This window comes from Erinaceus europaeus, chromosome 18 (assembly GCF_950295315.1).
Source record: "Erinaceus europaeus chromosome 18, mEriEur2.1, whole genome shotgun sequence".
Taxonomy (NCBI): domain Eukaryota; kingdom Metazoa; phylum Chordata; class Mammalia; order Eulipotyphla; family Erinaceidae; genus Erinaceus; species Erinaceus europaeus.
Window position 1 is genome coordinate 26,659,560 of NC_080179.1, and position 13,650 is coordinate 26,673,209.

At 40.8% G+C, this 13,650-nt stretch overlaps 1 protein-coding gene across 1 annotated transcript in view; it reads left to right on the forward strand.

Moving 5' to 3' along the window:
* Positions 1-4,593: 4,593 nt before the first annotated feature.
* The window catches only part of GRB14 (growth factor receptor bound protein 14), a 169,693-nt gene continuing 160,636 nt past the window's right edge, over positions 4,594-13,650 (forward strand). The window contains exons 1-2 of the mRNA XM_007539347.2: positions 4,594-5,286; positions 6,614-6,746. Of these exons, the coding sequence (XP_007539409.1) occupies positions 5,096-5,286; positions 6,614-6,746 (324 nt within the window). The 5' untranslated portion in view covers positions 4,594-5,095. The remainder of the gene's footprint in view (positions 5,287-6,613; positions 6,747-13,650) is intronic.

Sequence of the window (13,650 nt, forward strand, 5' to 3'; positions counted from 1 at the left end):
ACCTGAAAGCAAAAGTGCACAATAGTCTGCAGTGAGTCAATAAATGAAGCAAGCAAGTAGAAAGACTTAAGAAGACACCATAAGTTTCTAATGAAATAGTGTTTACTTAGACTTAGATACCCTCCTCACCTATTTCCTATTATACTTCCCTCAGTCATTCCAAAGCTAACCTTATCAAAGTAAAGACCACGAAAGTTGAATAAGAGCAAGAGACTGGTATGACTCTAGTCACTATCAGGCCATCCCATCAGCTGAGGCCCTAGTTGGAGACTCCTGAGATTCCCAAACAGACAAGATGGGTCTAGACGTCGAATAAATCCCTCTCTCCATTGTTACTGGTTCAGGAAGAACACAATAGAACCCTTTGTGGGCCCCCATAGGACCTTGCCCTCAACATGGAACAACAATGGTAGAGAATGTTCCATCCTCCAAATGGAGGATGGACAACATACTCTTATCTTCCACATGAGGAAGATGGGTTCTGAAATGGGGGCAGCTAGGAACATTCCTACTCATGACCACAGAATGTAAACTCAGGTCTATAGGGATGCATAGGTCACATAGGCTCCTAAGCTGAATATGGGCCCCAGATCAGATCAAATTGATGGGGTTTATAGTCAACAATATTTATTCACCTTTCCCATATTTGGGAGTTACTCTCTTCCCTGATCTAGCTTTCTGGTCCTTTTTCCAGCCATGACATCATCTTCTTAGACAATAAATTGGATTCACCTACATATCAGATGTCAGGCTCAGGCTCAGGAAAAATAAATAAATAAAACAAAAACTAGTATAGTCATGGGCTTTTTGGAATATAACTAAAATAGGCCTACTAGCTATCTATAAAACAAACGGACACCCCCAAATCTTCATCTGCAATATTCTAGCCTTTAGGGTAATTATTAGTCAACAATTTGTTTGGCTCTATATGTTAACTCTTCTTTCACGTTTCAGATGCTACCATGATGCCTATCGAACTTCCCTGGGCAGAAGACCCTACCAATATGTCCTGGAGCCCCGCTTCCCCAGAGACCTGCCCCACTAGGGAAAGAGAGAGACAGGCTGGAAGTATGGTTCAAACTGTCAATGCTGATGTTCAGTGGGGAAGCAATTACAGAAGCCAGACCTCTATCTTCTGCACCCCATAATGACCCTGGGTCCATACTCCCAGAGGGATAAAAAATGGGAAAGCTGATTATCAGGGGAGGGGAATGGATACAGAGTTCTGGCGGTGGGAATTGTGTGGAGTTGTACCTCTCTTTTCCTATGGTTTTTGTGTTTTCTTTTTATAAATAAAAATAAAATAAAAAAGAATGGATACTTAAGCTACAAATAAAATACTTGCTTATTATGAAAATCTGGGTTGGAGGGGGAGACTTTCAGAGGTTTCATTATCAGTCCATTTCATGACCGGACATCAAGGCTTGTCTTGTGACAACTCATCATTCTATTTTCTTTGTGAACTCCTTCTCTGTATATGTGTTATCTTTCCCAGTACAAAGTGTTAAGAAATTTGATTTAATGAAAAAGGGAGAGGAAAGCAAAGAGCACACATTTTCCTTGAAAGCTAGGAAGTTTATGTTTCCCAACAGAGACAGAAAAGTGAGTTGTAATGGGGCAGAAATGGCTCACTGTGAGGCAAGGATCAGGATTCTTAATGCTTCCTTTGCAATTTTGGATTCAAATAAAAAAAAAAAGGACTATAGTTATCCTGGGGAGGAACAATTAATATTAGGCATGAAAATATTACCTTCTTTTTAAAATTTTTATTTATTATTATCTTTATTTATTGGATAGAGACAGTCAGAAATCAAGAGGGAGGAGGGTGATAGTGAAGGAGAGAGACAGAGAGACACATGCAGCCCTGTTTCACCACTCGTAAAGCTTTACCCCTCTAGGTGGGGACGGGGTCTCCAACCTAGGTCCCTGCGCACTGTATTACATGCGCTCAACCAGGTGTGCCACCACCTGGGTCCCAATATCTACCTTCCTAATAAGAAGCGTCAATTATGGGGAGGAAAATCCTGATAGAAAAATGCCTCTGAATTCTTTTCTTACTCTTTCTTATTATTTTATTGGTGAGTTCAATGGTTTACAGTGCAATTGTTGATACAATGGGTATAATTTCTCATCTCTCTATGCGTCAGAAAAGCACTCAACCCCATTTTGGGCTCTTTTCAGTCACCATGCACCAGAATTATAATGCATTCTTCTTCTTCTACTCCTTCTCCTTCTTTGTTTAGGAGGTTTGATTATAATCTGCATCTTTTATATTGCAGTGTTCTTTATTTAGAATCATTCATTGTAAACCTCTTTGATACATAAACTAGTTCTTTTTGTTGGCTTATTTAAAAATCACGAGTGTGCTATTTCTAATAATTCTTGGTACAGTTTCTTAAAGTATTTGGGATTAAAGTAAACTTTAAGGCCAATCTACAAGACAGAATTATTTAGGTTCTCGTTCCTTAGAGACTTGTTCTTTTCCCTTTTTACCCCTGATGACTGCAGATCATATATATATATTTTTTTCTATATATATATATATATTTATTATTATTATTTTAACCAGAGCATTGATCAGCTCTGGTTTATGGTGATGCAGGGGATTGAACCTGGGACTTCAGAGACTCAGGCATAGGAGACTCTTTGCATAAGCATTATACTATCTACCCAGGTCCAAGTATTATAATTTTCACTCATGGGGTTGATCCAAGGAATATAGAGGTTGTAAATGAATACTTATTCCTTGTCTTTTCACAAGGTGTGGTGTCCAGAAAAGGAAGGCAATTCAGATCATATTTCAACCAATAATATTGTTTAGTGATGATAAATATTATGTTGGAATGTGCAGTAGGATACTATTGTGAAAGAGTACTTGCAGTGATTCAAAAGATTTATGGAATTTCCATCTATTCTTTTCTCCAACACAAAAAGAACAGCCTGTTGTTTGTGTGTGTTGAGGGTGAGATGGCATGGGGGTGGTGAAAGAAAGAGTATTTGGGAGAAGGAAGGGTACAGACTTCAGCTACTGACTTACCCTGTTATATTGGTCAAACTATGTCTCTCTCTCTCTCTTTGCCTCTAGGGTTATTGATGGGGCTAAGTGCTGGCACTACAAATGACTCCTAGTGGCCATTATTTCCATTTTATTGGACAGAACAGCAGTTGTGAGAGGAGGGGGATGATAGAGAAAGACAGACATGTGCAGATCTTTGTTTGTGAAGAGTCCCCCCTGTAGGTGTGGAGCAGGGGCTCGAACCCAGGTCCCTGAGCTTAGTACTATGTATGCTTAGCTGGATGGGCCACAGTCAGTCGTCAAATTGTCATTTTTAGAGGAGAAATGGCTGCTTCATGAGTTTTGGATGAAAATGACAATGGAGAGCTTTATGATTTTAGATCAACTTATCTGCAAACACCTTTTTCTTTTTCATTTGTCTGGAATGACTTCAATGTATCTACATGATGTTATTTTAAATATTCTTAAAACCCACACATAGAATCCAGGCCATAAGTTAAAGAAATACCACACAAAGCAGTATATGTTAGTCATCATAATTAATGTCATTAATTATATGTTTTAGGGGAACTAGCATTTTGTGACTTAGTAAACTAAATCGTGTTCTGAAGACCACATCCATGTGCATCTCAGACGAGTCAGGCTCATTACTGGGCCTTAATTTTAAGGAAAATAGAGAACACGGGTCCTGTGAGAAATTACTGTGTCTAAAGTGTACTCTAGCTGTCCTCTCTGCAATGATCAATCCTGTGTGTGAGTAGTGGTTGATGCCAATGGTGTCTGTGTGGAGAAAGGAGGATTGATAGGTAAGCAGGAAATACAAGGATATGCATTTTCCTTTTTCTTCTGAAGGCAGCGTCTATCATTCCCTGGGTAGAGTTTGTGAAAGAAAACCTGGTGAGACAGATGCCAGGGACTGATGTTACCTAATTTGGTCAAAGAACAAAGAGTGTGTAAAACATCTGGAGATCCTCAATATTGTGACGTGTGACTTGGGTTGGGTGGGTGAGGGGCTAATAGAGTAGAATATCACCCAGAATTTCAGAGTAGTATTGCTGCTGCATCTTTGAGGGTAAGCATAATGCAGTCACTATTCAAATGGTCTGAAGATTTTTCAGAAAGAAATCTGCCGGGCTGGAGGCTTGATCGCACCAATTACTCTGTTGCGCAAGGTTCTCATTGACTTTGGACCCTGCTTTTCCTATCTGTAAAATGGGCTAACCTCTGTAGGGTTGTGAGGGTGGAATAGGTGAAGTCGGGAGGGCCTCACTGAATGACAACTGCTCTTGGTGAAAGAGAATGAGTAATTCTTCCACGTTTACTTAAGAATTACCAAACAGCCCAGTAGTTTTCTACGCTGACCGTCCTCCCTGCTCCTTCATTCCCTCCACCCCTGTCTTCTGCCACAGAATGAATGGAAGACACTGAGAGAGGGGCTGGGGCAAAGCCAGCCCCCGGCCCCCTGGCTTCCCGGCACGGTGGGGCCTGTCATGGCGGCCCGGCGACAACTGAGGTGATCTCAGACCTCAGAGAAGGAAAGTCTCCCCAGAGTCAGCGGCGGCCCGCCCCTGCCCCAGCTGAGCTTCGCCTGCCCCGCGGGGCACCCGCCCGCAGCGACGGCAGGCCCGCCCCGCCCCGCCCCGGCCCCAGGCGCAACGGCGGGCTCGGGCGCCCACCTGAGGCGGCGGCGGCGGCGGCGGTGGCCGCCGAGGCCGAGGCCGGGAGCCGGCGGCGCGGGATCGACGACAGCTCTCCCGGGAGCCGCGGCCCCGCGCCGGCCCGAGCGGCGCTAGGAGCCCTCCCCGCCCCCTCCGCGCCTCGCCCCGCCGGCCGCGGCCCCCACCCACCCGCCGCTCCTCCCCTCTCCCCACCCTCCTCCTCCGCCCCCTCCCCTCCCCCGCCGCCTCGCCGGCTGCTCGGCCGCGAGTCTGAGCAGCCCGGGCCCGGAGCGCAGGCGGCGAGGCCACCGCACCTGCAGCGCGCTCGGGCTGCCTAGCGGGCACCTCGCCTGCTCCGCCGGACCTCCTCGTCCGCCCGCGCCGTGTCTCCCATGACGCCCGAGCTTGCCGACCGCCGACAATGACCACTTCCCTGCAAGATGGACAGAGCGTCGCGGGGAGGGCGGCTGCCCGGGACTCGCCTCTGGCCGCCCAGGTGTGCGGCGCTGCCCAGGGGAGGGGCGACGCCCGCGACCTGGCGCCGGCCCCCTGGCTGCACGCGCGGGCTCTCCTGCCCCTTCCGGACGGAGCCCGCGGCTGTGCTGCGGACAGGTAGGCAGCCCTCGAAGGGCACGGGGGGAGTGTCCCGGCTTGGCTGTCGGCCGGGGGTGAGGAGGCGGTCCTAGGGGGTGAACCATGTGCCCAGAGCTGGGCCAAGTTTGTGAAAGTCTCTGAAGACAATTCTCTTTGAGCTGGCTCCTACCGGATCAGCAGGACATTGCGATCTCACAGTGCCTTAAAAATAGCATCACCGTTTCATTGAGAGCTCTGGGTCTCTCTTGGCTCTGCTGATCAGTGTCAAGTAGGAGACCAGGCTCCAGGGCAGACCACCCCCCTCCCTATCTTTTTCCTTTTCCTTCCCCCCCCCCCTTGGCTGAGCATTAAAAAAAAAAACTGTAAAAACAAACAATCCCCCTTTTTATTTTCAAAAATCACAGCATAAATGAGTTCACCTCCTACAGAATCTTACTGCGACCCTGGAGAAGCAAAGATGGATTGACATTTGAGTAGTCTTGCTGTTCAGCAGGAAAGAATAGAGGCTTTAAAAGGTTTCCCAATCTCCATAACATTCAGCACTAAGTGCCTTTTAGAGTTCACAAATTTGCACATACTTTAGGAAAGATAAAGACTGCAACAATATAAAAATCTATAGTCCTTTACAGCCATACACTTAAATGGTACTTTTTTTCTTCTCCTCCTCCTCCTCCTCCTCCTCCTCCTCCCCCTCCCCCTCCCCCTCCTCCTCCTCCTCCTCTTCCTCCCTTCCAAAGTACTATAACTTTACTGAAGTTAAAATTACTCTGCAGTGGACTAGAGTCCATTTATATTAGCAAGTTCTAGTCACTTCCCTTCTCAGAATCACTGCCTTGAGGTTTAGGGTGTATAAGCAATTGCAAAACCAGCAGACCATGTGTGGGCAACACTGTGAATGAATTTTGAAGTGAGATGAACCACAGTTATAATTAATAAACCATAACTTCCAAAAGTGATTAGTAAAATAGCATATTTTACTATTCACTGTTTATAGACTTTATCAATTTAATAGATACATGATAGTGTCTTAAGTCTTCAGAATGATTTTTTTTTGTCAATGATGTAAGGTATTTTAATTTTAGGAAAATTATCGAAAGTCCTGGAAATGGACTATGTCTAGTGGTTTTCAAAGCCCCCCCACCCCGGAAAAAGATAGGAAAACTATATAGTAGATTAGTGTATAACAATTAACATTTTATTTTGACCCACAGAAATTACATCACAGACCTTTTCCATAGACTTTATATTACTATCATCACAGGGTGATTTGGCCATAACTGTTTAATCTTGACAGCAATTATAATTTACACATATGTAAATCACATTCTATGTTCTCTTGGTGTAGGAGAAAAAAGAAAGATCTCGATATTCTGGAAATACCATCCATTCCAAACCCTTTTCCTGAGTTATGCTGTTCGCCATTTACGTCTGTGTTGTCAGCAGGTCTATTTCCCAAAGCAAATTCAAGGAAAAAACAGGTATGCATACAATGTTCTTTCTAAGTCTTAAGTCTTAGGAGTTCTAAATTCGTAAAGCTTGAAGATCTGAAGTAGTTAACATTTGTTAACTAAAGCTTCTGTTGCCTTACTTTAAATGACTGTACAAACTGAACATAGGTCTTTGCCATGATTTATCTTTTGGACCTCAGTTGTCTCAGCTCTGTAATGGGAATCTGGAGACATACCATAGGCTCTGGAATGGTTTAAGTGAGAGATAAAACACAAAGTACTGTATCTGGAAGATACTGTTATTCATAGTGTAGGTGGGAAGAGTTGTGTGCCAGTTAGGTTTTTTTCTTTTCTTTTTTTTTTTTTTTTTTTTTTTTTTAAGATTTATTTATTATTGAGAGAAAATGAAGAAACAGACCAGATTATCACTGGCATATGCAATGCTAGGGATCAGATTTAAAATCCAGTATTTTATCAAACCTTTCCACCTCCCGGACTGCAGTAGGTTATCAATTTAAGTTAGGCACTGGGAGAAAATCAGAGTTATTGGGTAGCGAAGGCATTGCCTGTTTCTTGAACATACACCAATCTCACTAGTACAGGAAAGTGATATACTGAATCTGTGGTAGAGTTACGGATTCAACATGTTTTCTTCATTTCCATGAACTCCTTCTGGCTGCAGAAGGCAGATGACTTCTAAGTGGTGACTAGAAAATGGAATTTATGGGCTGAGAAGACAGTATAATATTTAGGCAAAAGACATTGTGCCTGAGGCTTGGAGGTCCCTGGTTCAGTCTGCGTTATCATGGTTAGACCAGAGCTCAGTAGTGCTTTGGTCTTTCTCATTAGAACAAAATAAAGAATAAGAACAAGAAAATAGACTTTATAATTTCTTTTCTGTTCTCCTTTCTGGCTTGAAATTGACTTAAGGAACTTAGATATCAAGGACCAAGAACTTATGGGGAGATACATGATTATTGTACATTTTATGGAGGAAAAAGTCAGTCCATCTATGATAGAATAATTCATCTTAACATATTTCCTCCCAGTTCTGAATCAGCAAAACGATGGAAAACTTTAGGATGCAAAGGGTGCCTTGTAGCAAGGATAAAAGTACATTTGGAGAATTAGATGCTTACTGTGAGGAGACTATTGTTATTCCCCTTCCCCATCTTTTTTTTTTTTTGTCCTTTTACTATCTATGATGGACACATTGAAGTGTGTTTATAGTTTTAGGAATGAAGGAAACACATGAGGGAATAGGTAAAGTTTTGTTATAACATACATTAGTGATAGAAACCATAGGGAAGGTACAAATTCCATAAAATGTTGCGTTTCTAAGGAAGTTGGGAATAACACGTTACATACTCTCCTAAAGAGGAGGGTGTTGGTTTAATTGGTTCATGAATTTTTTTTTTTTTGGATAAAGATCAGGGAAAGTGGAAGTAAATATCCAAAGAGCAGAGGAATTTTCTGATTTAGAGTCTTTGATGGGGGAGGCAAGTCCTCAAGTAGGCTGGGACTGTGACTTTGGATGAGTAGATGAACAAGGAGGAGATTCTCTTGAGTTTTATTATCAGGGTGAAGTTTTAAATCAGAGTTCAATGGGGGAAAAAAACAGCAGGAAGAAACATCTTGGTCTTTTGAGAACTTGGCTTTTGAATTAAGATATATGATAGTCCATATGACTGATAGATTTGACTATATATCACTGTCATAGAAAAAACTGACTCTGGATTGTCCATGTGACCCAGAATGTGAAAAGTTAATGTCTCATGATGATGTAATAGGGAATTTAATAGATGAGCTCCTTATCTGTGGGGGGGGCCTACTGATACTAGGCTGTGAGGAACCAGCTAATCAAATTGTGGACAGTTTTTGCCAAGGTGTGACTTAAATTTTGTGTTGAATTGGGGAATAGGAGTTAGAGAAAGGGAGAAAGAGGAAGAGAGGTATGCATAGACTCACTTCTCTTTTATGGATAGATATCTGGAAAATGCCTGTGTCTAAGGGATTTGTTAATGGCACAGGCTTCATTTGGAATATAGGAGGTATTCATGTGCTTATGTTAATAAGGAAGAATGCCAGAGAAGATGGGTGCAGGTTGGGTCAGGTCAGACAGTGGATATCTGTGACAGCCTATGGGGACTTGTCATACTAGTATAGGGCATCTTAACACATAACATATCTTTTGATCTGTCAAATTGGCAAACAGGGAAGAGAGTGCTATGTTACTATTGACTCTACTTGGTTTTCTGCACTGACCTTGTGAGTTGTTCCTACAGTGACCTTCTCCAAGAGCACTGCACCCTGCAGACAGCTATACGGTCTTATGTGCAAGAGTTCTGGCTTGACTCCTGGAGACCCATGCCAGAGGGCAGTTTACCACCTAAGAAGAACACATGCTGTCCCTTCCTTCTTTGGTTATTTCCTTCCATTCCCCTTCCATTCCCCTTCCTTTCTTCCATCTTTCCTTCCTCCCTCCCTCCCTCCCTTCCTTCCTTCTTTCCTTCCTTCCTTCCTTCTTTCTCTTTTGAAGAGCAAGGCCATGTCCATGCCTGATTTATTTCATCACTTGTGAGCCGGATTTTTTATTCTTTTATTCTTATTTTCTGTGGGAGAGAGAGGAGAGACACCATAGCACTGTTTCACCATTTGTGGAAGTCCCTCTGGTGCAATCCATGGTTCTCCTGTGTGGTTTCAGGGCTTGACCTGGGAACTTGGTGCATGGTAATGCATGTAACTACCTAATGAGCTGTCTCAGGACCCCAGAATGGCCTTCTTGCTGATTTCTTCTTTTGGTTTAAAGGTTGTAGTCTCTATAAATTGAAGGATGTACAAAGTCAAGAAGAGGAAGGTTCTTTTTTACATTCTTATATGTTTCCATTTCTTTACCTGGTCTTTACATTTAGAGTAGAACTTTTGTTCGTCTCCCTTTGTAGGTACATGGTTCTTTGGAATGAACAGGTGGTTATTACACTAGTGATTTCCCCACACTCACTATCTTGATGGCATAGATACCCTTTTATTAGAGTATGTCTGACCCAGTTTTCTCTGTATGTATTCAGAGTATGTCTGACCTTTAGTTGAGATGATTTAAGTAGCTTTGTTCAAGGTTTCTATTGAATACTATTTATCATGAAATAATTATATAGAACAGGATGTCTGTTTTTTATTTCATTGTTTTAAACATTGTTTTAACTATTCCACTCATCCAGCGAAACTTTTTTTCTTATAGAAAAAATGTGGAAAATTATTGTTGTAGTTTATAAATAAATGGCAGAGAAGTTTGGGAAAAACACTTGAAATGTTAATTTTTATGTGATCTTTCAAAACCACAGTCAAAATATATATATGATTTTTTCCAGTTGGTCTTCTGGCCATTGTCATGAGATTTTTCTGTAATCTCCTTCATCATTCATCACAATTTATTGCAGTTCTCCATGTATCTTCTCAATTTGATGAGTATGCTTAGGATGTTTGTTTCAAAGTCATCAACACGAAGTTTATGTAATTCTGTTGACTCTGGGGTTTTCTGCAAGCTTCAGTCTTGGTCCATCATTAAAGGTGATCACCTGTCCATCCATTAAAGGTGATAACAGGTCCATCACCTGTTTACTTTCAACTGCCAACATATTGTTTCCTAGGTTCTGTGTAGACCCACAGGGATTTTTGGCAGTGGACGAAGGGCCTAGAACATGCAGCAGGGCCACAGGTTGGTCCAGGTGGGCATTGGTGCTGAGAGCCCAGTAGGTGGATTGCTAAAGCAGCTGGAATCTGTGTGGGTATTGTGAAACAGAGAGGGAATAGAACTTTACCTTTGTTGTGAAAGTCTCTGTTATCACCACCTGAATTTTAGGCTGTGTTCGTTTGCTATTATTAGTTTATTAGAAATCCAAGTGTATTCCTGTGCTGGCTTTTCCTAAGTATGTTGTAGTTTTTGTTTTGGTGGTGATGGCAAAATAAAAATTGGACCTGCTTATCTGCTAGCATCTTGACTAGAACTTACCTGCTATCTATAGTTTAAGATTGAAAATAAAAGTGCAAAGATCAGAAGTGATGTGCCTATGCTTTCACAGTTTATTGAATTTTTCTTCATAGAGAATATCTTGTTTCATTGTGCTAGAACCTTACTACAATGTTTCTACTATATTAAATGTTAAATTAAGCCTTTTTGTATTTTATCAGAAAAATGAAAAAGCATCTTCTAAGTAATTAAGAAATTGATATTTCATATGTCCTGTCTTTAAATTATTTTCCCTCTACTGTGAATAACAACCAGAAGACAAGTTCATTGCTGTTTTCGAGTTAAAAACAAAACAAACTTGTGATGCCAGTAATTTTCCTAATTTTGTTTGCTTTGAATCTATATGTATGTTTCTATAGCAAACTTGCATAGACCCATTAGTTGAACTGCCATGTGCTCATTTCTCCAACATACACAGAAGTAGAAAGCAATGAAGTATTTCTTCATATTGTCATTTCTTAGATTCAGCAATTACCAAGATTTGCTCCATTTACTTGATCTATTTGTTTGTAAAATTTTTATTGTCTGTGCTGAAGTATTACAAAGCAAATCCTAGATATTGTGCCATTGTATCCTTTCCTGGTTTTGTATTCATTTGTGGAAAACACATTATTTACTTATTTCTTACTTATTTATTTTTATCTGAAGCGTTGCTCAGTTCTTACTTAAGGTAGTGACAGGGATTGAACCTAGACTTTTGTGCCTCAAGCATGAAAGTCTTTTTCATAACTATCATGTTACCTTTCCACCATAAAAGTACGTTTTCTTATAAGAATAGAATGCCATTATTCCTTATAAAAAATATCAGTGATCTTTTGGTGTTTAAAGCTACTCATAACCCAATGTTCTCAGAATGATACTTAAAATCATTAAATTATGAACTTACTCTATTTTAAAAGTCTTTAAATTAGGTCTTGGAAATTTAAATTTATTTTTCAGGTGGAAACAGCATCATAAATTGTATTTAGGCTTCCTGAGCTATTCTACAGAGCCCTTCTTATTGTAAACCAAAGGACAAATACATGATGCAGAAGGAATGATAAAAGCAATACTTGTTCCTATTAGAGCAATACTTTCCAAGAGCAATTTGCTAGTTTTGAATGTTGGCAACTTGATGAATTACACTTTTTCACACAAGAATTTGAAAGTACACAGATCTTTGTAGCAATGTTGAGCAGGCTTCATAGGACTAATTTTGAGAGTGATGATTGGATTCAGAATCAGCAACAAAGCTTATTAAAAATATAGATTCTTGGGCCCTGTATAAAGCCCACTGAATAATAATGTTGTGGTGAAGGGTGGAGAAATTTGACTAGCTTTTTATTTCCTCTTTTAACATATAGAAATTCATGGGCATGCTTATTATCAGTTATGTTAAGACTGGGGCAATCTGACCTTTCAAGATTATAGACAATTTCATTTAGTTAAGAAAAGATAGGAATATTACAAGTGGACTTTAGTTGATATTTTATCCAGCTATTGATTTGTGGGAGGAAACAGAGCCTCACGTGAGCTAACAAACCTGAAAAGTTAAGCTGTAGTCCTTGAAGGACAAAAGTTCACTGATTTCATGAGAGATTGGGATTATGAATTAAAAAGTCAGCAAAAATCAAAGCAAACTACTTTTTCCATCTACCCCATTTTTCCACAAACACAGCATATAGTATCTGCTTTTCGCTCCCTACCCACACCCACCTCTCATTGCTGTCACTGGGGCTTCACCACTCTAGGCTGCCTTTTTTGGTTAGGAAGAAAGAGACAGAGAGAGGGAAAGACACCACAGCACTGAAGTTTCCTCCAGCGTGGTTGTGGCCAGACTTGAACCTGAGTCATGTGCGTGACAAAACAGGTACACTATCTAGGGGAACTATTTTCCAGCCTTGCTTTTCTTTCTAAATCCATTTTGTTCTCAAATGTTTCTGTACCATCGCTTACCCATTAAGCGTATGGCCCTAGTTAGCTACCACTGTTGAAATAACTATTTCCTCCTATTAGTGATTCAGCCCCTGGTAGCTAACTAGAGTTTGTATCTGGAGAGATATGATAGCCCGCTGTGTCCCTCTTACATTCAGTCAACTGTAGTCAAAAGGCACAGGGACTTTAAACCACCAATTACTCAGCAAGGGTTGTGGGAACATATGGAAGGAGGACCTGGTGCCCCAGATGGAAAAAAAAGATGATCTCAAAAATAAAAACAAAACCCCAAAGGGCACAAAAGCAGAATTTTTGCCATATGTGTAGGATATGATGATCTACTGATGATTATTTCAGTTGACTTACCTCATGCAGTTCAAACCCCTTTTCCTTGCTTAATTCACCTAAAGCATATTTACTTGACTGTGGTTTCAACTGGTGCCATTCTTCAGTGATGGCCATCTTCTTTGGATCCTAAGCTTGGATCTAAGTGTAACTCCCTTGCTTTTAAAACCAGGTACTACCAACTCAGAAGCTTTCCTACTTTGTGCTGCCTACTCCTACTCTCATTTGTAGTAGAAGACAGTATTTTCTTTCTATTTTAAAACTTAATCCTTTAACAGGTCTTCTATGTGTGAAAGTTTTATTTCTAGTTTGAAGGTGTCTCTAATTTTTTGATAATTTGCTGGGTACATCTGCAGTCCAACTTTTATCTCCAATATGGGTTTTTATTTTCCACTTTTTTGAAAGCTCAGCTTCTGTTCTTCTCCCCTCCTCCCTAGGGGCATAGTTTATGTTCTATCTAGAGAAAGAAAATTGAAGTCATTCATGCTTCAATATAAATGTAGATTTTAATTAATATTTTAAAAAGAGCTGTTTGCAACCTTATGGAGACTCCTTTGAAAAGTGCCAATGTATATGGAATAGCAATGAATCCTACTGTACAAGTATATAATGATTTGTCTTTGTTTAAGGATAAACACATTTGGAAAC